General features: G+C 43.2%; 1 protein-coding gene across 6 annotated transcripts in view; it reads right to left on the reverse strand.

Moving 5' to 3' along the window:
* Positions 1 to 8,458: 8,458 nt before the first annotated feature.
* Positions 8,459 to 25,335, reverse strand: part of LOC140197845 (uncharacterized) — a 239,412-nt gene continuing 222,535 nt past the window's right edge. For all 6 annotated transcript variants that reach the window (XM_072258346.1, XM_072258348.1, XM_072258347.1 and 3 more), the window contains 5 exons: positions 22,253 to 22,368; positions 21,649 to 21,772; positions 20,925 to 21,142; positions 11,763 to 11,874; positions 8,459 to 10,205 (listed from right to left, as the gene is read on the reverse strand). In XM_072258346.1, the coding sequence (XP_072114447.1) occupies positions 11,777 to 11,874; positions 20,925 to 21,142; positions 21,649 to 21,772; positions 22,253 to 22,368 (556 nt within the window). In that variant the 3' untranslated portion in view covers positions 8,459 to 10,205; positions 11,763 to 11,776. The remainder of the gene's footprint in view (positions 10,206 to 11,762; positions 11,875 to 20,924; positions 21,143 to 21,648; positions 21,773 to 22,252; positions 22,369 to 25,335) is intronic.

A 25,335-nucleotide genomic window follows, 5' to 3' on the forward strand; every position in this document is an offset into this window, starting at 1 on the left:
GCTTTGGCTCATTCAGGCTTCAGCGAAAGTGGGCTTCGGTGAGGTAAATGGGTAGGTGGACTTCATTTTTGATTTTTCTTTGCATTTTTCTTGAGGAATAGAGAGCATGTTGGTAGGGTTAGTGTTTTACTCTGGGTGTCAGATGTGGGAATCTTCCAGTCTCCCAGATGGCCATATCTGTGCTAGGTGCACTGAGATGCAGCTCCTGGGAGACCGTGTTAGGGATCTGGAGCTGCGGCTTGATGACCTACTGCTTATTAGGGAGAGTGAACAGGAGATAGATAGGAGCTACAGGGAGTTAGTCACCCCAAGGATGCAGGAGTCAGATAAGTGGGTGACGGTCAGGGAAGTGAGGGAAAGAGCTCAAATAGTAGGGAGCGCCCCTGTAGCCATCCCGCTCAGTAATCATTTTCTCGTTTTGGATGCAGTTGAGGGGGATGACCTGACAGAGGACAACCACGGTGATCCGGTCTCTGGCACTGAGCCTGGATCCGTGGTGCAGAAGGGAAAGAGGAAGTTGAGGAATGCAGTAGTCATAGGGGATTCCATAGTGAGGGGAACAGACAGGAGGTTCTGTCAGCCTGATAGAGACACCCGCATGGTGTGTTGCCTCTCAGGTGGCAGGGTACAGGAGGTCTCGGATTGGGTGTAGAGTATTCTGAAGAGAGGGTGAACAGCCAGAAGTCTTGGTACACGTTGGTACCAATGACATTGGTAGAAAAAGGGTGGAGGTCCAGAAGAGAGAATTCAGGGAGTTAGGTAGGAAGATGCAAAGCAAGACCTCTAGGGTAGTAATGTCAGGATTGCTGCCTGTGCCACGTGCTAGGGAGTGCAAGAATAGCATGATCAGGCGTATTAATGTGTGACTGAGAGACTGGTGTAGGGCACAGGGCTTCAGATTCCTGGATCATTGGGGCCTCTTCTGGGGGGGAGGGGGGAAGTACGACCTGTACAGAAGGGACAGGTTACACCTGAACCTAAAGGGGTCCAATATCCTAGCAGGCACATTTAATAGAGCTGTAAGGGAGGGTTTAAACTAACTTGGCAGGGGGATGGGAACTGGAGTGATAGGGTTGAGGAAGGAGAAAACAGAAGTAAATCAAAGATAGCGTACAACATAGATTATAGAAAGAACAGGCAGGAGATGAGGCTTAACCACAGCCAGTGGCATGAGTTACAGGGCAATAGAGGCGTGGTGCAGTTAAAACAGGAAGCAATTAATACTGGACTGAAAGTGTTATATTTGAATGCACGCAGCATAAGGAATAAAATGGACGATCTTGAAATTCAGCTACAGATTGCCAAATATGACATTGTGGCCATCTCTGAAACTTGGCTAAAGGATGGCTGCCATTGGGAGCTGAATGTCCAAGGATATACGGTGTATCAGAAAGATAGGTTAGTAGGCAGAGGGGGTGGTGTGGTCCTGTGTATAAGAAATAATATTAAATCATTAGAAAAAGATGACATAGGAATGGAAGGTGTAGAGTCTATGGGTTGAGTTAAGAAATGGCAAGGGTAAAAGGACCCTAATGGCAGTTGTATACAGGCCTCCAAACAGCAGTTGGGATGTGCATTACAAATTACAGCAGGAGATAGAAAAGGCGTGTCAGAAAGGCAATGTCATGATAATCGTTGGGGATTTTAACATGCAAGTGGATTGGGAAAACCAGGTCAGTACTGGACTTCAAGAGAGAGATTTTGTAGAATGTCTAAGGAATGGCTTTTCAGAACAGCTTGTTGTTGAGCCCACTAGGGGATCGGCTGTGCTGGGTTAAGTGTTGTGCAATGACCCGGAGGTGACAAGAGAGCTTAAGGTTAAGTAACCCTTAGGGAACAGGGATTTCAATATGATCATGTTCACATTGAAATTTGAGAAGGAAAAATAAAATCCAATGTGTCGGTATTTCAGTGGAATAAAGGAAATTACAATGGCATGAGAGGGGAACTGGCCGAAATTGACTGGAAAGGGACATTTGCAAGAAGGACAGCGGCGCAGCAAAGGCTGGAGTTTCCATGAAAAAATGAGGGAAGTGCAAGACGGATATATTCCAAATAAGACAAAATTTTCAAAGGGAAGAAGGACACTACCGTGGCTGACAAGTGAAGTCAGAGCCAAAGTGAAAGCAAAAGAGAGGGCATTAACGGAAGACAGAGCTAGTGGGAAGATAGAGGATTGGGAAGCTTTATAAAACTTGCAGAAGGAAACCAAGAAGGTCATTAGGAAGGAAAAGATGAATTATGAAAGGAAGCTGGTGACTAATATCAAAGAAGACACTAAAACTTTTTTAAGTATATAAAGGGTAAAAGAGAGTCGAGGGTAGATATAGGACCAACACAAAATGATGCTGGAGATATTGTAATGAGAGATGCAGAGATGGCAAAGGAACTGAATGCATATTTTGCATCAGTCTTCACAGTGGAAGACGTCTGCAGTATACCAGACATTCAAGAGTGTCAGGTAAGTGAAGTTTGTGCAGTGAAAATTATGACTGAGAAGATGCTCAGGAAGCTTAATGGTCTGAGGGTGGATAAATCTCCCGGACCTGATGAAATGCACCCTCAGGTTCTGAAGGAAGTAGCTGGAGAGATTGCGGAGGCATTAATGATGATCTTTCAAGAATCGACAGATTCTGGCATTGTACCAGATGACTGAAAAATTGCAACTGTTACTCCGCTATTTAAGGAGGGTGGGACGCAGCAAAAAGGAAACTATAGACCTGTTAGTCTGACATCAGTTGTTGGAATCGCCTGTTAGGGATGAGATTACGGAATATCTGGAGGCATGTGACAAGATAGGCCAAAGGTTATCATGGTTTCCTGAGAGGAAAATCCTGCCTGACAAACCTACTGCAATTCTTTGAAGAAATTACAAGCAGGGTAGACAAAGGAGATGCCATGGATCTAGCATGGGTGGAGCATTGGCTGGTTGGCAGAAAACAGAGTGGGAATAAAGGGATCCTATTCTGGCTGGCTGCCGGTTTCCAGTGGATTTCCACAGGGGCTGGTGTTGGGACTGCTGTCAATGCCTTGGACTATGGTATTAATGGATTTCTGGCTAAATTTGCCAATGATACAAAGATTGGTGGAGGAGCAGGTAGTGTTGAGGAAACAGAGAGCCTGCAGAGGGACTTGGATAGTTTGGGAGAATGGACAAAGAAGTAGCAAATGAAATACAATGTTGGAAAGTGTATGGTCATGCACTTTGGTGGAAGAAATAAATGGGCAGACTATTATTTAGATGGGGAGAGAATTCAAAATGCAGAGGTGCAAAGGGACTTGGGAGTCCTTGTGAAAAATACCCTAAAGGTTAACCTCCAGGTTGAGTTAGTGATAAAGAAGGCGAATGCAATGTTGGCATTCATTTCTAGAGGTACAGAATATAAGAGCAGGAATGTGATGTTGAGGCTCTATAAGGCACTCATGAGACCACACTTGGAATATTGTGTGCAGTTCTGGGCTCCTTATTTTAGAAAGGATATACTGACTGGAGAGGGTTCACAGAAGATTTACAAGAATGATTCCAGGAATGAAAGGGTTACTGTATGAGGAACATCTGGAAGCTCTTGGGCTGTATTCCCTAGAGTTCAGGAGAATGAGGGAGCATCTCAGAAACATTCCAAATGTTAAAAGCCCAAACAGATTAGATATGGCAAAGTTATTTCACATGGTAGGGGATTCTAGAATGAGGGCATGACTTCAGGATTGAAAGATGTCCATTTAGAACTGAGATGCGGAGAAAATACTTTAGTCAGAGAATGGTAAATCTGTGGAATATGGTGCCTCAACTGGCTGTGGAGGCCAAGACATTTGGGCATATTTAAGACAGAGATAGATAGGTTCTTGATTAGCCAGGGCAACAGAGGGTATGGGGTGAAGGCAGGGGAGTGGGGATGACTGGAAGAATTGGATCAGGCCATAATTGAATGGCAGAGTAGACTCAATGGGCCGAATGGCCTACTTCTGCTCCTTTTTCTTGTGGTCTCATGGTCAAAATGGCAGTAAAAAGAATTCAGAACGTGTTATGCAGAACTTCGGTATCAGGTTCCTTCTGCCACATCTAATTATATTACACAAGTAACTCAAATCCTGTACACCTTCTGCTACAAGGGATGCAGAGTTAAGGAGTGGAAAATATAGTCAGGAGTACAGCAGATGATTGGGAAGCCATATGATAATAGTTTGCCGCCTGCTCTGTCCCGAGTGCCATGGAAACGATCAGAGTGTAGTTAGGGTGCCCATGAGTCCATGTGCAGATGTGCATGTTATAAAGCCTCCTCTCCAATTTTCTTGGATCTCTTTGCTATTGGACCAAACAAGTCACTATAACCCCATAGCAAAAAAATTCACTGAATTATGTGCTACACACGTGAGATGATCCAGAGGTCAGAACACGTGCAGAGATTGCAGACCGGACAAGGTTACAGAGAGGACGCAGTAGTGCAGACAAGACACAAGGGACTGAAAATAGAGTTTTCAATCAAATAGATGAGCCATAATTTGGCTTGTTACTGAAGTGACAGTAAACCATCCTTTATAAAGTCATTTTGGTATCAGTAACCATAATACACTGTTTAATCACTGTTTCAACCGATTTAGAGGGAAGAGTTATCCGACTCCTGGTTTACTCTAGAAGAATCTGGATACAGCCTAATCCACCACAGGCAAAGCTCTCCCCACCATTGAACACATTTACATGAATCATTGCCACAAGAAAGCAGCGTTCATCATCAAGGGCCCCCCACTATCTAAGCCATGCTCTCTTCTTGCCGCTGCCATCAGTAAGGAAGTACAGGAGCTTTAGGCCCCACACCAGGTTCATCTAAAACTTTGACAAACTTCTATTGGTGTGTAGTGGAGAGTATATTGACTTGTTGCATCACAACCCAATAGGAAACACCAATGCTCTTAAATGGAAAATCCTATAAAAAGTAGTGCATACAGCTCAGTCCATTACAGGTAAAGCCTTCCCAACCACTGAGCTCATTTACATGAAACACTGTTGCAGGAAAGCAGCACCAGTCATCAGGGACTCCCAGCACCCCAGAGCAAGCTCTTTTTTGGCTTCTGCCATCAGGAAGAAGGTTTAAGAGCCTTAGAATTCACACCACCAGGTTGAGAAAGAGTTATTACCCCTCAACCAACAGGCTCTTGCAGCAAAAGGGATAACTTTGTTGGCCCTGTTAGAGTAATTTTTGGGTTTAGGTCATTTACACTTAGCAAATAGCTTTGGCCACCAGTCTTCCGTTCCATTTCCCAAAAGCTGTGAATACCAGAATACCAGTCCAGATGATGCTGGTGCCTGTGAGATGGATGTAAACCAGGCTTGAGGTTTGCATGTAGTTTCAAAGATAGCATTATCTATACTCTGTAAATATGGATTGTCCTTCATGTTAAGCACATAAAATACCAAATAAATGTATTGTGGATTCAGTTTGGAACAATGGATTCCTGAATACCAGTCCTAATGCTGCTGGCACTGGTGGGATGGATGTAATCAGGTGTGAAGTTTTGTATGTAGCTTCAAAAGAAAGCATTGTCTATACTTTGTAAATATGGATTGCCCTTTGTGTTTAGCAAATAAATATCTAGCACCACACTGAGCCAGCAGACCTTTCCACTGAAAGTGGAAAGATGATGCCTGCTGTACTTGGTTTTGTTGAATAAAGAAGCTGCTTCGTATCTATCAGTAACTCTCCGGTGATTTCATTCACGCAACAGGCCCAATCATTGAAATGTTCCCACAACCAATGGATTCATATTCAAACATTCTTCATTTCATGTTCTCAATATTTATTGCTTATTTATTATTTCCCCTTTTTGTACTTGCAGTTTGTTTTCTGCACTCCGGTTGAATGCCTGAGTTGGATGGTCTTTCACTGAATCTGCTATGGTTATTATTCTATAGAGTCATATATGTACTTTGAGGAACAATTATTAAGCTACAACAATCAGGCTCCTGAACTGGTGTGTATAACTTCACTCACCTCAACTTTGAACGGATTCCACAACCAATGGACTCACTTTCAAGGCCTCTACAACTCGCGCCCTCAGTATTATTTATTCATGATTTTTAAATATGTGGTTTGTCCTCTTTTACACACTGCTTGTTGGTCAGTCTTTATGTAGCTTTCCATTGATTCTATTGTCTTTCTTTGTTCTACAGTGAATGCCAGCAAGAAAATTAATCTCAGGGTAGTATATGGTGATAATAAATTTACTTTGAACTTTGAATCAAGGAACCTCTTGGGCATGTTTGTCTGCTAAATCAACCAACTGTCCATTAATCCTACAAAACTTCTTAAAAACAAGTTGCTTTGATAATCATGCCTCAAGGAAAACTGATGGAAATAGCATTGAAGTTGAAGAACTTGGACCTCTGTACTGCCCCCTGCAATTGGATCCTCGACTTCCTAACTGGAAGATCACAGTCTGTGCAGATTGGTGATAAAATATCCTCCTCACTGACGATCAACACTGGCGCACCTGAAGGGTGCTTAGCCCACTGCTCTACTCTCTATATACACATGACTGTGTAGCTAGGCATAGCTCAAACACCATCTATAAATTTGCTGACAATACAACCATTACTGGTGGAATCTCAGGTGGTGACAAGAGGACGTACAGGAGTGAAATATGCCAACTAGTGGAGCAGTGCCACAGCAACAACCTGGCACTCAATGTCAATAAGATGAAAGAGCTGATTGTGGATTTCAGGAAGGGTAAGATGAAGGAACACAGACTAATTCTCAAAGAAGGATCAGAAGTGAAGAGAGTAAGCAGCTTCAAGTTCCTGGGTGTCAAGATCTCTGAGGATCTAACCTGGTCCCAACATATCGATATAGATATAAAGAAGGCAAGACAGAGGCTATTCTTTATTAGGAGTTTGTAGAGATTTGGCGTGTCAACAAATACACTCAAAAACTTCTATAGTTGTACCGTGGAGAGTATTCCGACAGGCGGCATCACTGTCTGGTATGGAGGGACTACTGCACTGGACCGAAAGAAGTTGCAGAAGGTTGTAGATCTAGTCAGCTCCCTCTTGGGTACTAGCCTACAAAGTACCCAGGACATCTTCATGGACGGTGTCTCCGAAAGGCAGCATCCATTATTAAGGACCTCCAACACCCAGGGTATGCCCTCTCTCACTGTTACCATCAGGTAGGAGGTACAGAAGCCTGAAGCCACATACTCAGCGACTCAGGAACAACTTCTTCCCCCTGCCATCCGATTCCTAAATTGACTTCACCTTTAAAAGAAAATACGAGGGGTGATTGATAAGTTCTGCTCTGTTGTGCCATTCACCAAGTTCATGGTAGATTACCGCTATACTCCATCACCTCTAAACTCCAAAATTCTATTCATAAACACAGGAGATTACGCAGATGCTGGAAATCCAGAGCAACATACATACACACACACACACTCGCACAAAATGCTGGAGGAACTCAGCAGGTCAGGCAACATCTATGGAAAAGAGTAAACATTTGATGTTTCGGGCTGAGACTTTGATGTATCTACTTTTGCTATTAGTTATTCTATCTTTATATTAACTGGTACCTGAATTAGGATATCTAGATCTCTCCAAATACCCAAACATCCTACTTCCATTGTTTAAATGGTACAGCTTTTTTTTATTTCTCCTATCAGTGAGTGGCTAAAATAGCTTTCTTACCAAGTTCTACTTCACCAATAATCTTTTGACCCATTTGTTTAACTTTGCATCTTCTTGGAAAACCAAGATTACTTCAGAACACAAACCCATAATGAAATATGTAGGCAGCCATTGATCACAGGGGATCACGGGTTTGCCCCTCTGGTGGACTGTGTCCTCTCCAGTGCGCAAGCCTGGGCGGGAAGATTTGAAGAACCGGCTGTTGCCCACGCAGCGGGATCCCCCTCTCCACGTCACTGATGTAGTCCAAGGGAAGGGCACCAGTGTTATCACAGAGTGAAGTTGAAAACAACATCAAACTGCTTTAGGGACACTGGCTCCAGATTTCTTCCTCAGGGTCTACTTCCGAGCCTTTCCCATGTGTTGGTATGGCCACAAGGCAGCGGAGGTTTAAAATCAGAGTTTTCCTTCTCCTAGGCAGGCTGCCATCCAAGGCTGACGGGCCCTACCTGCTCGATTAATGAAATAAGTTACTGTGAAACCATTTTTGAACTACACAATACTATAAACTAATCCCAAGCAACACACACAAAATGCTGGAGGAACACAGCAGGTCAGGCAGCATCTATGGAAACAGTCGACGTTTCAGGTCGAGATCCTTCGTTGGGACTGGTTTCAGGCCTTTTCATTCTGGTGTCTTCCCCCTTCCTTCCCAGTCCTGATGAAGGGTCTCGGCCTGAAACGTCAACTGTTCATTCATTTCCATAGATGCTGCCTGACATTGTTTTAATTGTTGGTTCCTTATTTAGTGATCTTTTTGAAATAAAAGTAAAAAAGACAATACACATCAACTTATTTTTAATGAAACCAGTATCTAATCAGTTTTCCATCTATAACCGTGATTATATGTTGACCTAGTTCAAAAACTGAGACAATGTCAAGTCAAAGATAAAATTTACATTTTTTTAAAAACTATCTGCCTTTAAGAAATGGCTTAATTTGTATTTCTTTCATATTCATATTTGCTCTTGACATTCAGTCCATCAGTCTCTGCCAGCTCACAAAGCAATACTAATTCCACCCCCCCACACACACACACATAAATTTTGCCCTGTAGCTTATTGTCCCCATCAGTTTTACTACTCACCAACACTACACAGTAGCCAATTAACCAACCAACCTGCACGTCTTTGAGATGTGTGTAGAAACTGGAGAAACTCACTTGATCTTATGAATGACGTGCAAATTCTACACACACCCCCCCAGGGTCAGGCAGTGATCCTGAAAAGAGCGTATTAAATACAGGTCAATGGATGAAAGTGACTGATGTTAAGGTGTGGTCCAATACATCAAAGTTAAGTGAACTGAGCTTTGAACACAGGTGGGAAAAGGCAAAGGTTCTTGGGGAGAAACAAATACTTCAGAGAAAATAAAACCACAGAAAATAAAGTAAGGGTTTAACCAGCCAGTCAACTATTAGCCCATCCATCATTGATCCTAAGCAATATTAAAAGTCATGTTTAATCTTGACCAACTTTACTATGGAAGGTCCCAAGCTTGGCTGTGAGAGGGGGAGGGCTGAGCATGGGGCTCATGACTCCATCCCATAAAAACCCAACAGAACCTCCAAAGACCTCATCCCTGGGACAGGAAGGATCTTCAAAGCTGGGGATAACTTGGAAGACTGGCTTAGGACAGAAGACTCTGTGGCGAACTGCTGTCGACGGCCTATGCCCCAGTCGGGACAATAGGCTTAAGTAAGTTAATCTTGACCAGATATCAACCAAGAGGGGGATCCATGGCTCACATTTTACCTCATAAGGAGGGAATCAGGAATACATCCTTCTTGGTCTGTGATGCTATCATCCCCTGTACGTGGACTGTAATATTAGGTTTACTAACCCACATTGCCAGTGAGATTGGATGAAAACAACGCCGAGAAAATGGGTTTTCCCCTCAGGAAATCCATCTTTGATCTTGATAATCATTTCTGGTTTGCAAATTGTCAATGTAAGTATTGTTCATGGGATCTGCACGAGCCAGCAATCATTACACCCAGTGCCACAACTCTCATCATCTGGGGCAGATTCCCTCAAGATTCCCAACCAATGCAGCCCTGCTGCTCTATAGAGATTGCAATATAGTGATTCCTTGATTTACGAATTCTCACTATACACCACGACTCTTTGGTCTTTTAGCAATGCGCTGTCCGTTGTATGTTAGAATCCACTGGAGCAAAATGCCTGTTACACATTTTGCCGCCTCAATTTACAAAGTTTTGCTTAAAGCATTTTTCCAGGAACACATCCTTCTGTAAATTGAGAAAAGGCTGTGGGTAACTGGAGAAATAACAGGTAAGGACACAATCGGTCGGGCATGCCACACAACCATAAAAACGTGAGGATGAAATAAGATGACCTCAGATTCAGGGGAGTCTTCATTGTAGATCTCAATTGAAAACAGGGTTCCAGCTGACAAGCAGCAAGACCCAAAAAGTCTCACAGCTGGGAGCACAGACATATAATTGAAACATTGGTTACAAGCTTGACTTTTCACTTCCTTCTGTCTTGGGCCATTATTCAGCTAATACCTGGAATGGTATCAGAGAGGAAACAAGAATAAGTTACGGTATTCAAATCCATTAACAATTGACAGAGGAAATGGTTAGGCCATGTACTAATGATCAATAATCAGGACAGAAGAAAACAGCATGAGGCCATTCGATCCCTTATACGCAACATCAATAAGACCAAAGAAATGATTGTGGACTTCAGAAAGGGTAAGACGAGGGAATACACAGCAGTCCTCATAGAGGGATCAGAAGTGGAAAGGGTGAGAAACTTCAAGTCCCTGGGTGTCAGTATCTCTGAGAAACTATCCTGGGCCCAACATATCGATGCAGCTATAAAGAAGGCAAGACAGCGACTATATTTCATTAGGAGTTTGAGGTGATTTGATCTGGTATGGGGGGAGGGGTACTGCACAGGATCGAAGTAGGCTGTAGAGAGTTGTAAAATTAGTCAGCTACATCATAGACGCTAGCCTCTGTAGTATCCACGACATCTTCAAGGGGTGGTGCCTCAGAAAGGCCATGTCCATCATTAAGGACACCCACTACTCAGGACATGCCTTGTTCGTATGGCTACCATCAGGAAGGAGGTATAGGAGCCTGAAGGCACACACTCAACGATTCAGGAACAACTTCTTCCCCTCAGCCATCCGATTTCTGAATGGACATTGAACCCATGAACACTACTCACTGAATAATTATTTTGACTGTGGCTCATGGTTTTAGACAGCCCAGGCATGGGAACATAGAAAACATAGAAACAAAGAAAATAGGTGCAGGAGTAGGCCATTCGGCCCTTCGAGCCTGCACCGCCATTCAGTATGATCATGGCTGATCATCCAACTCAGAACCCTGTACCTGCTTTCTCTCCATACCCCAGAACGTGATTGGAGGAAACTACAGGGGGATGTCAGAGATAAGTTTTTTTTATTTACACAGACAGTGCTAGGGGTTGTGACAAAGACAGGTACGTTAGTTACATTTCAGAGACTCAGGCACATGGATGAAAGAAAACTGGAGGGTTATGTAGTTGGGAAGGTTTGTATTGATTTTGGAGTAGATTACAAGGTTGGCATAACATCATGGGCTGAAGGGCCTATACTGTTCTGTGTTCTACACAGGTTTAGTATCTTATCTGTAAGGTGACAGCTGGCATAGAGATTCTAAAGATTTTAGTAAGATAAAATTTTATTTGTCACATATACTTCAAAACATACAGTGAAATGCGTTGTTTGCAGAAATGACCAACAGTCTGAGAATTGTGCTGGAGACAGGCTCCAAATGTCGCCACACCTCTGACACCGACATAGCATGACCACAATTGACTAACCCTAACCCCACACCTTTGGAATACGGAAGGAAACTGGAGAACCCGGAAGAAACCCATGCAGTCATGGGAAGAATGTAACTCCTTACAGACAGTGGCAGCAACTGAACCCCTATAGTGATGGCTGGCGCTGTAAAGTGCTACGCGAACCACCCTAAGGTGCAGCCCCTCCACAGTACTGGCTAGAGTTTGGGATGGGGCAGGGCAAAGTACTCAAGGCCAGGACAATAGATTAAGCCAGCAGTACTCACTGCTTTTTTGAAGACTATATCTTGGCACCTGTGGAACCTTTGAAGGTTGACCTCAAATCGTCCAGTGTCGTTTTTGATGACAAGTTTTGCACAAACAGGGAGTCACAGGGAGCTGAAATAAGAGAAAAAGAAAAGTCAGTAATGAATTCAATTAAACTGCTGAAAATAAATGATGTTGAAAGTTTAAGCAAATCCGCTGAGAGAAAGGTTGTGAGTGGTGGTAAAAATCCTCTGAGGTGTATATATTTCAATGCTAGGAGTATTGCAGGGAAGGCAGATGAGTTGAGGGCGTGGATTGACACGTGGAATTATGATGTTGTAGCAATTAGTGAAACTTGGCTACAGGAGGGGCAGGACTGGCAGCTTAATATTCCAGGGTTCCGATGTTTCAGATGTGATCGAGGCAGAGGAATGAAAGGTGGGGGAGTAGCATTGCTTGTTAGGGAAAATATTACAGCAGTGCTCAGGCAGGACAGATTAGAGGGCTTGTCTACTGAGTCCTTATGGGTGGAGCTGAGAAACAGGAAAGGTATGGCCACATTAGTGGGATTGTATTACAGACCACCCAATAGTCAACGAGACTTGGAAGAGCAAATCTGCAGAGAGATAGCAGGCAACTGCAGAAAACATAAAGTTGTGGTGGTAGGGGATTTTAATTTTCCATACATTGATTGGGACTCCCATACTGTTACGGGTCTAGATGGTTTAGAGTTTGTAAAATGTGTTCAGGAAAGTTTTCTAAATCAATATATAGAGGAACCAACTAGAGGGGATGCAATATTGGATCTCCTGTTAGGAAACGAATTAGGACAAGTGACAGAAGTCTGTGTAGGGGAGCACTTTGGTTCCAGTGATCATAACACCATTAGTTTCAATTTGATCATGGACAAGGATAGATCTGGTCCTAGGGTTGAGGTTCTGAACTGGAAGAAGGTCAAATTTGAAGAAATGAGAAAGGATCTAAAAAGCGTAGATTGGGACAGGTTGTTCTCTGGCAAAGATGTGATTGGTAGGTGGGAAGCCTTCAAAGGGGAAATTTTGAGAGTGCAGAGTTTGTATGCTCCTGTCAGGATTAAAGGCAAATTGAATAGGAATAAGGAACCTTGGTTCTCAAGGGATATTGCAACTCTGATAAAGAAGAAGAGGGAGTTGTATGAAATGTATAGGAAACAGGGGGTAAATCAGGTGCTTGAGGAGTATAAGAAGTGCAAGAAAATACTTAAGAAAGAAATCAGGAGGGCTAAAAGAAGACATGAGGTTGCCTTGGCAGTCAAAGTGAAGGATAATCCAAAGAGCTTTTACAAGTATATTAAGAGCAAAAGGATTGTAAGGGATAAAATTGGCCCTCTTGAAGATCAGAGTGGTCGGCTTTGTGCGGAACCAAAGGAAATGGGGGAGATCTTAAATAGGTTTTTTGCGTCTGTATTTACTAAGGAAGCTGGCATGAAATCTATGGAATTGAGGGAATCAAGTAGTGAGACCATGGAAACTGTACAGATTGAAAATGAGGATGTGCTTGCTGTCTTGAGGAAAATTAAAGTGGATAAATCCCCGGGACCTGACAGAGTGTTCCCTCGGACCTTGAAGGAGACTAGTGTTGAAATTGCGGGGGCCCTGGCAGAAATATTTAAAATGTCGCTGTCTACGGGTGAAGTGCCGGAGGATTGGAGAGTGGCTCATGTTGTTCCGCTGTTTAAAAAAGGATTGGAAAGTAATCCGGGAAATTATAGGCCGGTGAGTTTAACGTCAGTAGTAGGTAGGTTATTGGAGGGAGTACTAAGAGACAGAATCTACAAGCATTTGGATAGACAGGGGCTTATTAGGGAGAGTCAACATGGCTTTGTGCACGGTAGGTCATGTTTGACCAATCTGTCAGAGTTTTTCGAGGAGGTTGCCAGGAAAGTGGATGAAGGGAAGGCAGTGGATATTGTCTACATGGACTTCAGTAAGGCCTTTGACAAGGTCCCGCATGGGAGGTTAGTTAGGAAAATTCAGTCGCTAGGTATACATGGAGAGGTGGTAAATTGGATTAGACATTGGCTCGATGGAAGAAGCCAGAGAGTGGTGGTAGAGAATTGCTTCTCTGAATGGAGGCCTGTGACTAGTGGTGTGCCACAGGGATCAGTGTTGGGTCCATTGTTATTTGTCATCTGGATCAATGATCTGGATGATAATGTGGTAAATTGGATCAGCAAGTTTGCTGATGATACAAAGATTGGAGGTGTAGTAGACAGTGAGGAAGGTTTTCAGAGCCTGCAGAGGGACTTGGACCAGCTGGAAAAATGGGCTGAAAAATGGCAGATGGAGTTTAATACTGACAAGTGTAAGGTATTGCATGTTGGAAGGACAAACCAACGTAGAACATACAGGGTTAATGGTAAGGCATTGAGGAGTGCAGTGGAACAGAGGGATCTGGGAATACAGATACAAAATTCCCTAAAAGTGGCGTCACAGGTAGATAGGGTCGTAAAGAGAGCTTTTGGTACATTGGCCTTTATTAATCAAAGTATTAAGTATAAGAGCTGGAATGTTATGATGAGGTTGTATAAGGCATTGGTGAGGCCGAATCTGGAGTATTGTGTTCAGTTTTGGTCACCAAATTACAGGAAGGATATAAATAAGGTTGAAAGAGTGCAGAGAAGGTTTACAAGGATGTTGCCGGGACTTGAGAAACTCAGTTAGAGAGAAAGGTTGAATAGGTTAGGACTTTATTCCCTGGAGCGTAGAAGAATGAGGGGAGATTTGATAGAGGTATATAAAATTATGATGGGTATAGTTAGAGTGAATGCAAGCAGGCTTTTTCCACTGAGGCAAGGGGAGAAAAAAACCAGAGGACATGGGTTAAGGGTGAGGGGGAAAAAGTTTAAAGGGAACATTAGGGGGGGCTTCTTCACACAGAGAGTGGTGGGAGTATGGAATGAGCTGCCAGACGAGGTGGTAAATGCGGGTTCTTTTTTAACATTTAAGAATAAATTGGACAGATACATGGATGGGAGGTGTATGGAGGGATATGGTCCGTGCGCAGGTCAGTGGGATTAGGCAGAAAATGGTTTGGCACAGCCAAGAAGGGCCAAAGGGCCTGTTTCTGTGCTGTAGTTTCTATGGTTCTATGGTTCTATGCTCTGGTTCTCAATAAAGCTCAGGTACACGTGCCTCACCTACAGTGCAGAGCAGCATTATGATGTTTTGGATTTTTAGGGTAGCAGACACCAACAGAGTCAACAAACTCATCCGTAAGGCCAGTGATGTTGTGGGGATGGAACTGGACTCGCTGACGGTGGTATCTGAAAAGAGGATGCTGTCCAAGTTGCATGCCATCTTGAACAATGTCTCCCATCCACTACATAATGTACTGGTTGGGCACAGGAGTGCATTCAGCCAGAGACTCATTCCACCAAGATGCAACACTGAGTGTCACAGGAAGTCATTCCTGCCTGTGGCCATCAAACTTTACAACTCCTCCCTTAGAGGGTCAGACACCCTGAGTCAATAGGCTGGTCTCGGACTTATTTCCTGGCATAACTTACATATTATTATTTAATTATTTATGGTTTTATATTGCTATATCTATATTCTTGGTTGGTACAACTGTAATGAAACCCAATTTTCCTCGGGTTCAATAAAGTATGACTATGACTAATGTAAGGGGGGAAAGTAGTGATAGCTAACTGAGTAATGTCCAACTTTTTGCTCATAAGTTAACCCACCTCTTCCAGGGACCCGAGCCACAAAGGGCGGCCAGCTACAGGCTGCATCTGGAAGTGCAGCAGCTGGTGGAATGGTGGATAACCCCAGTCTGAAAGTGGAGAAGACTAAGGAAATGATTGTGGACCTTAGGAGGGTGCAGACGAGCCATTCCCCACACCCCCCCACCCCGTGCATACATGGCTCCTCTGTAGAGAGTATTAAGCGCACCAGGTTCCTGGGAGTTCACATCATGGATGAGCTCACCTGGTCCCTCAATATCACCTCCCAGAACAAAAAGGCACAGCAACGTCTCCACTTCCTGAAGAGATTGAGACCTCTCTCCCCGCTCCCCCCCACCATCTTAACTGACTTTTACAAGAGAGTCCTGGTAAGCTGCATCTCCATCTGGTATGGGAGCAGCCGAGCATCAGACCGCAAGTCCCCACAAAGGACTGTGAGAATGCCCAAGAGGATAATCCTCTACCACCTATTGGGGACATTTATCAGGTGTGCTGCTTATGTAGGGCCCGTAGCGTTACCAAGGATCCCACCTATCCATCCAGCACCCTCTTTGACATTCTACCATCACACAGGAGACTCCGATGCAAAAAGACAAAAATGGCCAGGATGAGAAACAGCATCTTCCCTCAGGTCATTAGGCTTCTGAACTCCCTGCCGCATTGCAATTGAAGTGTTAACGGATTATTTGTACTGTATCCTACAATATTTAATTTATGCACTATACTTTGTTTACCCATGCATAATTCATTTGTAGCATTAATCCTTACATTCCCAAGTTATAGTGTGTTATGTGTACTACAGTGCTTTACACCCTGGTCTCGAGAAGCACTGTCTTGTTTGGTGGTATACGTGTATATAGTTAAATGACAATAAACTTGACTTGACTTGATCTGAATTGCTGAATGGTTATAGAATGCAAGGAGGCTAGTCAGCCCATTAAGTGGGGAATGGAGGAGACTAGATACAGCAATGAGGTTTGGTGGAAGATATTTGTTTGTGATAATTCAACACAGTGCACAGAGTATGTTGTTCATTCTACCCTGACTGAACCTTATGATGTTGAATGACCCGAATGAACTAATGCACCAATACTATGTCCAAAAACAGTATCATCCTTTGCCAGCAGATTGTCAGTACGTTTGTGGTATACACTCAGGGTCCTCTTTATTAAATGCAGCAGCTCGTTAATGCAAATATCTAATTGGCTAATCATGTGGGAGCAACTCGATACATAAAAGCACGCAGACATGGTCATGAGGTTCAGTTGTTGCTCAGACCAAACATCAGAATGGGTAAGAAATGTGACTGTGAAGTGATTGTTGGTGCTAGAAGGGGTGGTGTGAGTATATCAGAAACTGCTGATCTTCTGGGATTTTCAAATACAACAATCTCTGGAATTTATAGAGAATGGTGCAAAAAACACAAAATCATCCAGTGAGTAGCAGTTCTGCAGGCAAAAATGTTTTGTTAATGAGAGAGTTCAGAGGAGAATGGCCAGACTGGTTCAAGCTGACAGGAAGGTGACAATAATTCAAATAACCACATGTTAAAACAGTGGTGTACAGAAGAGCATCTCTGAATGCACAACACATCGAACTTTGAAGTGGATGGGCTACAGCAACAGAAGACCACAAACATACACTCAGTGGCCACTTCATTAGGTACAGGAAGTACGTAATAAAGTGTCCATTGACTGTATTCCTGCTCTAGGTGGCACATCACTTTCTGTAGCCTCTTTTGTTTAGGGGTTTTGGTGTTTCTGTACCCATCTGTGATATTAGCTCAACTTGTTAATTTTCTCCTTACTTTTCTTCTTTTCCTCTTTAGGAAGTGTCCAACTTGACCCGGTGGACATTCCTCCTGCTCTATATTTTGTTTTCCTACCTTCTCTTGTCAATGTTCTCACCCTCTTCCCATTCACTTCTTAATCAGGTGTCCCTGTTTATTACATATCCTCATAGCAATGAAGGTCTAACTCTACCCTTCCTCCTCTACCTTCCCCCTCAGTTTAGCAAGCTCCTTTAGTCTCCCTCTCAGTTTAAATGAAGGGTCTTCAAACATAAATTTTAACTGTTTCTCTTCTCATAGGTGCAGCCTGATTGTGTGCAGTTACGGTCACCTGCCTACAGGGGAGATAAGTATAGAGAAATTTTACAAGGATGTTGCTGGGACTTGAGGTCCTGAGTTATAGGGTAAGGTTGAATAGGTTAGGTAGGACTTTACTCCCTGGAGCACAGATGAATGAGGGGAGATTTGAATCAGAATCAGTTTTAATATCACCGGCATATGTCATCAAATTTGTAAACTTTGCAGCAGCAATACGATGCAATAACTGTGAGTTATAGAAAGTATAAATATTAAATAGTTAAATTTAATAAGTGATGCTAAGAATTAAAAAAAAGCTGTGAGGTAGTGTTCAAGGGGTTCAATGTCCATTCAGAAATTAGATGGCAGAGGGGAAGAAGCTGTTTGTGAATCATTGAGTGTGTGCCTTCCAGCTTCTGTACCTCTTTCCAGATGGTAACAGCGAGACAAGGTAAAACCTGGGTGATGTGAGTCCTTAATGATGGACACCACCTTTCTGAGGCATTGCTCCTTGAAGATAACCTGGGTTCTACAGAGGCTAGTGCCCACGATGTAGCTGACAATTTTACAACTGTAATTTTACAGCTAACTTCAATCCTGTGCAGTAGCCCGCCCCCCCCCCCACCCCATACCAGATGGTGATGCAGCTAGTCTATTTGATAGAGGTATACAAAACTATGAGGGGTCTAGATAGAGAGGTAAATGCAAGCAGGCTTTTTTGTTCTGAGGTTAGGTGAGTCTAAAACTAGAGAGACCATGGATCAGGGGTTCCAAACTTGGGGTCCACAGACCCCTCAGTTTATGTTAAGGGTTCGTGGCATAAAAAAGTTTGGGAACCCATTTTAAGGATGAAAGGTGAAATATTTAAGGGGAGCCTGAGGGGGAACCCTCTTTATTCAGAGGTTGATGCAAGTGTGGAATGAGCTGCAAGTGAAAGTGGTGGATGCAGATTTGATTGCAACATTTAAGAGAAGTTTGGCTAAGTATATGGATGGGACAGGTACGAAGGGCTATGGTCCAGGAGCAGGTTGATAGGACTAGACAGCATAACACTTCAGCATGGAATAGATGGGCCAAAGGGCCTGCTTCTGTGCTGTAGCACTATATGACTCTATTAAGAACACTATATCAAATTGCGTCTTCAATTTAATCAGCAATATGTTGAGATGTTTTACCATGGCTAATAAGCTCCCCTACTTGCTCCCAAACATATAATACCACAGATGCTGAAAATCTGAAATAAGTTCAGTGGGGATAAAAAAACACTCATCAGGTCGAGCGGGATCTATAGAGAGAGAAACATTGTAAACTGTTCAAGTCAATCTCCTTTCATCAGAAATGGGTAAAGTTAAATAAGTTTCAGAGATGTGCTGATATTGGCAGAGAAAAGAGGGAGGGTCTTTAAAAGGGTAATGGGCCTCAAGAAATGGCACTGTCTAAGGGCTGATGGTCAGGGCCAGTGAATAACAGAGGGGGTATTTGGAGGATGTGTTAACAGAAAGAGGTCAGTAAAGTCCAGTATTGCCAGCAGAGATCTTTCCTGTAGGCAGGTGACCAGAATTCCAAATTTGGCCTCACCCACATCTTATAATGTACAACTTCAAAACAACATCCTGCCTCCTTACTCAAGAAGGCCATGGTGTTGAATTCATGTCCTTAATTCAGGAGGCACACGATCTTTCTTTTGTGTCAATGAGATTAGCTAGAAGGACACCCTCCAGTAGGATTTTGGTGGAGTCCTCTGCAAGTCCCATCATAGAAGTAGACCACCAGGCCTGACCAGTATACGTTCCACTTGTCACCTAAAGACTGTCTGCATAACTCTGTTCTGTTCTCCCTAAATGTACATTCATGTCAACCAGAAGTTTCACCTTCCTACTACCACTAAATGGTATGCAGATGGATGGCAAGGTAACATTCCATCCCAGTGACATGGAGGAGTGTGCAGCTAAAAGAGATAAGGAGGCCAGAGAAGAAATTTAAAACAAGGTCAAGAATTCTCAAATGATGGTGATGCAATACAAATCAGTGAGCATGAAGGGACTTATGTGAGTCAGGATACAGGAACCAGAGTGGGAGATGTGAGGTTTGTAAAGCCCTCTCCACCACTGAGCACACTGACACGAAACACTGCCACAGGAAAGCAGCATCTGTCATCAGGGACCCTCCCCCCCACTACAGATATACTCTCTTCTCACTGCTGCCATCAGGAAGAAGATGCAGAAGCTTTAGGTTCAGGAACAGTTACTACCCCTCAACCATCAGGCTCTTGAACCAAAGAGACAACTTCACTCACCCAATCACTGAAATGTTCCCACAACCAATGGACTCACTTTCAAGGACTATTCATCTCATGTTCTCGATATTTTTTGCCTATTTATTTATTCATTCATTCATTTATTTATTATTTCTTTCTTTTTGTATTTGCACAGCTTGTTGTTTTCTGCATTCTGGTTGAACGCACAAGTTGGGCAGTTTTTCATTGATTCTGTTATGGTTATTATTCTATAGATTGAGTATGCCCACAAGAAGATGAATCTCAAGATTGTATATGGTGACATGTATATACGTTAATAATAAAATTCACTTTGAACTTTGTGTGGGCCAACTTCTGAAGTAAACATAGCCACGGAAAAGGTTTTCAGTGGCCATTAAGTCAGGTGGACCGGGCATTGTGGTGTGGTGAAGGGGATTGGTGGCTAGGGAACAGAGTTTGAAGCAGGTCCAAAGACAACACCTTGGATCCATGCAAAACCAATTTGGAGGAAAATTTTTGCTCATCAGTGCTGGACATCAGATGGGCAACCTGACAATCTGCAGAGCCTGAGCATCATCACAGAACATCACTAAAGGACAAAACAGAAGGGGATTGAACAGAATGGAAGGTGTTCAATTTAAACACAGGTGCCAGAGTAGATGGGTGAGTGGCAGCAATAATAAAGTTGAAGAAAAGATAAAGATTAGCTTTATTCATCACTTGTACATTGAGACGTATAGAGAAATGTACCGTTTACATCGAATCAAATCAGCGAGGATTGTGCAGGGCAGCCCACAAGTATCATCATGCTTCCAGTTATCAAAATAATATGTCCACAACTTACTAACCCTAACTCATACGTCTCTGGGAGGAAACCAGAACACCCGGAAGAAATGCATGTGTCATGGAGGAAATGTACAAACTCCTAAGAGACAGCAGCGAGAATAGAAATCTGATCTTATGGCTGGTATTGTAGTGACTCTACAATAGCTAGTAAGCATAAACCAGTTCAGACAGCTTAAATCACATTCAATGAGCAAGCATGAGGCCAAGTAACCCCACTGTACACATGCAGCAGATCTGCCCTGCATTTTCTTGCCCTTTCGTCTTACCAGAAAGTCTCCTTTCTAGGCTTCCTTCCTTCTTTGCTTCAGTGATTTTCCTTTCTTGTTTCTCTTCCTCTGCCCCTTGAAGGAGACTCTTTTCTGGCTTCTCTTTTTTTACCTCTAGAGAGTCGATTTGAATCACCTGCCCCTGAACCCCCTTTTCCTTGAACCGTTTCAGGGCTGCCTTGGCTTGCTTGGCTGTCTTGTATTCTATATAAGCAATTCTGTAAATTAAACATTAAATGTCGTAAGAGAAACAGAGACAAGGTAATAGCCAAATCTGAGCCAGTTAGAAGTCCATGACTCCTCCTCATATTTCTGCTTTCAAGACCATAAGAAATATGAGCAGATGAGGCCATTCACTGCTCCTAGCCTGCTCTACTATTCCATCATGGCTGATTTATTTTTTCTCTCAACCCCATTCTCCTGCAGCCATGGTTGAATTGGAGAGCAGACTCTATGGTCTGGATGGCCTAATTTTGCTTTTATCTCTTATAGTCTATGTCTTCAGTTGCCTCGTTATAAGAAGTTCTGGAATTCCTTCTCTAAATCTCCAGTCTCCTTTTTTTAAATAAAAAGATGCTGCTTAAAAATCTACCTTTGAGGCAAGCCTTCTGTTATTACATCATATGGCTCAGGGTATAATACTCTTGTAAGACAGGGATGTTTTACTCTGCTGAAGTGCTATTTATACACAAGTATGTCAGTATTGTGCTTAAAATTTACTTACCCGTGTGCCTGGCGGTCATTTTTTTCAGAGACTCGGATATCCTCAGCATCAGTAAACACGGACTTCAGGTACGTCTTACTCAATGGACGAAGGAAGTTCTTCACCATAAGAATCTTCTTTTTCTCTGAAGAAGAAATTTCCAATAGTTTATGCATCCTGGAGGCTGCACTTTGAAATTGGTTCAAAGGGGATGTGAGGATTAAGATTTTTCACTCAAAGAGTGGTGGATGCCTGGAATGTGCTGCCTGGTATGGTGGTAGAGGCAAATCCATTAGAAGCATTTACATAGACACATGAATGAGGAAGATGGAGGTATATGGACATTGTGTAGGTAGGAGGAATTAGATTTTGGGTTTAAAAAAAATTTACTTTTTAGCTGGTTCGGCACAACATTGTGGGCTGAAGGGCCAGTTGCCATATTGTACTGTTCTATGTTTTCTGTTTAAATAAAGTTCATGAGGTGTTTTTCAGTAACACTTAAGCTCATGGAATGCACTCCCAAATAGAATAAATTAAAAGGTGGTGGCTGTAGGAATGGGATAGTTCTGGTTAGGGTGGGCTGAATGGGTTATTCTATGAACTGCACAGTTAATCACAGGCGTACCTCTGCTCCTCTGATGCACGGATTGCAATTGGATTAGACTTCCCTTGCATTCAATTTCACTTTTACTTAGGGCACCATCTGCTGCTTCTGTTGTTTTGAATGCAATTAAGGCAAACCTGACCAAAACAAAAGAAAAATGAAATTGGAGTTAGGATTTTATGTTCAGGTTATTCAAGCTCAAGGTTAACTGTCGATCAATCATACATCAATACCCATGAATACAGCCAAATGAAACAGTGTTGCTCTGGGTCCAAAGTGCAAAAGACAGCTTTTACCTTTTCATCCAAAGGCGCTATTGTCTTTTTAAAAGTATCTTTTATGATCACAAGACCCTGCTGGACATTAGGAACTTAAAGTACAGCAGGTCTGCCCCATCAGCGAGTTGCTCGTTGTCGAAGAAAATAAAGGAGCTGGGCTTGTCAGTGAGGTGGAGGAGGAGTCATTGTGCAGTCTAACAGCCAGTCACTTTTCTTGTGATTGCAAGATCTTGTTGGACATTGTTAATGTGGAATGTCACAAGTCTTACTCAATAATTTATTGGCAGATGGCGGTGGAGCTGCATGACCTCAGTCGTAACAAAAACTAGGCCTCAAGCCGTGGTGTCGCCTGTTTACAGCCGCCCAGGAGAGAGGTGTCGGAGACAGTGTGCAAAACCGGAGGCGCTGTGGTGCGACATCCAAGTTGGAGTTGGTACCAACATTCACACACAGCACAAACTATATAGCACATATGAAATAACAGTAAAATACAGTCACATATAGTCCAAAACCCTGGGTCCATGAATGTTGCAGCAGTCTGCAGTTGAACACAATACAGCCTGTCTTCTGCTGAGTGAACATTAGGGGGACAACAACTCCAGCTTGGACGCATCGCCACACCGGCTCCGATAGAGTGCACCAATTCTGTCGCCTCTTTCCTGAGCAGCTGCAAACAGGCAACACCACAGCTTGAGGCTTAGCCCTCACTACGACTGAGACCACACAGCTCTCCTGCCAACCAACATTGCCTTACTGACACTGGCAGCATAGGACCTGCAGCAAGTCCAGATCCTTCATTTTCTCTGCCAGCAAGCAACTCGCTGATGGGGTAGTCCTGCAGTACTTTAAATTCTTAATGTACAGCAAGGTCTTGCAATTGTAAAAAAAATACGTTTAAAAAGGACAATACATTTCTTGGTTGACCCCAGAGATAAGTACAGCACAGAAACAGGCCCTTCAGCTATCTAGTCCATGCTGACTACTTAAACTGCCTACTCCAATCGATGTACACCAGGACCATTGACCTCGATATCCTTACTATCTATGTGCCTATCCAAACTTCCCTTAAACATTGAAATTAAGATTGTATCACCACTTGTGTTGGCGGTTCATTCTACACCCTCATGACCCTCTGAGTGAAGAGGTTTCCCTTTAAACTTCTCACCTTTCACCCTTAACCCACAACCTCTGGTTTAAGTCCAACCCACCCTCAGTGGAAAAGGACTGCTTGCATTTACCCTATCTATACCCTCTTAATTTTGTATACCTCTATCAAATCTCCTTTCGACCTTCTCCATTCTAAAGAATACAGTTCTAACCCATTCAATCTTTCTGTATAACTCAGGTCCTCCAGACCCTGCAACATCCTTGTAAATTTTCTCTGCACTCTTTCAATCTTGTTTACATATTTCCTGTCGGTAGGTGATCAATACTGCACACAATACCCCAAATTAGGCCTCACCAATGTCTTCCACAACTTCAACATAACATCCCATCTGCTGTACTCAGTACATTGATTTTAATATATTTAACAAATTATATACCTGTATTCTCAGATCCTTTTGTTCTACAACACTCCTCAGAGCCCTACTGTTCACTATGTAAGACCTAACCTAGTTGGTCCTACTGAAGTGCAAAACCTCACACTTGTCTGCATTGAATTTCATCTTTGACCCCATAGAAACTGCTGTGATCAAATGCGTCACCACCTTAATGGAAGGTGCTTATAAGACATTGGTGAATTCAAATTTGGTCACCTATTTGGAGCTTAGGAGGATAATGGCGCCTAACGGCAACTTCTTTGCTTGCATCTTCAGAACCAGCTTTATTTCTATCTTTAATATCTCTTTTAAGGTCCTTTTGAAGACCCTGACCCAGAGTTACACACTGACTTTGGTTCTTTGTGGAAATGGGACCCGCTCTCAGGGTCTCATAACCAGCTGCTTTTCGATATGCCCAGGACGCAGCCTGGAAGACTAGCGCCCCTTCAGGGTGCCAGAATTTTGTGGCTCTGGAAACACTGATTTGAGGCCAGTGCTACCGCCTGCTGTGTTGTGGAAGTACACAGAAGGTTGAAAGCAGTGAGCTGGCTGCTGGCTGTGTGCCCAGAGACCCGAGTTCTTTGGGCACAGAGCTCAGAAAAAGCGACGCAACAGACTTTTAACACCATAAATCAATGAGTTGTTTTGTCTTATCTCCCCTATTAGGGCAAGAGAGAGCCTGTGGTATGTCGAATACTGGGTGAACAAGTAGTCTTTGGTGTACTGCAAGCCTGTGTCATTATTGATGCTTTGAGTGCTTGGTTGGGGGTGCTGATGTTTTTTAATGGTGGTGGGGGGGGGGGGGGGGTCATTGCTTTGCTGCCACTGATGCATGGGGGAGGATTTGGGGGGGCTTTGGGGTTCTAACATTAACTGTCATTCATTCTTTGGGCACTCTGTTTTCGTGGATGTTTGCAGAGAAAAAGAATTTCAGGATATATATTGTATACATTTCTCTGATATTAAATGTACCTATTGAAACCTATCTAAGGAAAAAATATCAACAAGATTGAAAGACTAAAGAGAAAATTTATAAGGATGTTAAACACAGATACTGGGAGACAAGGGCAACATTCACAAAATGCTCGAGGAACTCATCAGGTTGGGCAGCATCTATGGAGAGGAATAAACAGTTGAAATTTTGGGCCAAGACCCGAAGTTAAGGCCCCACAGAAGTGCTGGGAAGGGGAAACTGTGACTCCCCCCACTTGACGATGTTACCCAGTTTGTGGCAGTCGTGCCAGTAAAGATACCAGTGTACACACCTCCCCAGCTTTTTGGCACT

This window comes from Mobula birostris, chromosome 5 (assembly GCF_030028105.1).
Source record: "Mobula birostris isolate sMobBir1 chromosome 5, sMobBir1.hap1, whole genome shotgun sequence".
In the NCBI taxonomy this organism is placed as follows: domain Eukaryota; kingdom Metazoa; phylum Chordata; class Chondrichthyes; order Myliobatiformes; family Myliobatidae; genus Mobula; species Mobula birostris.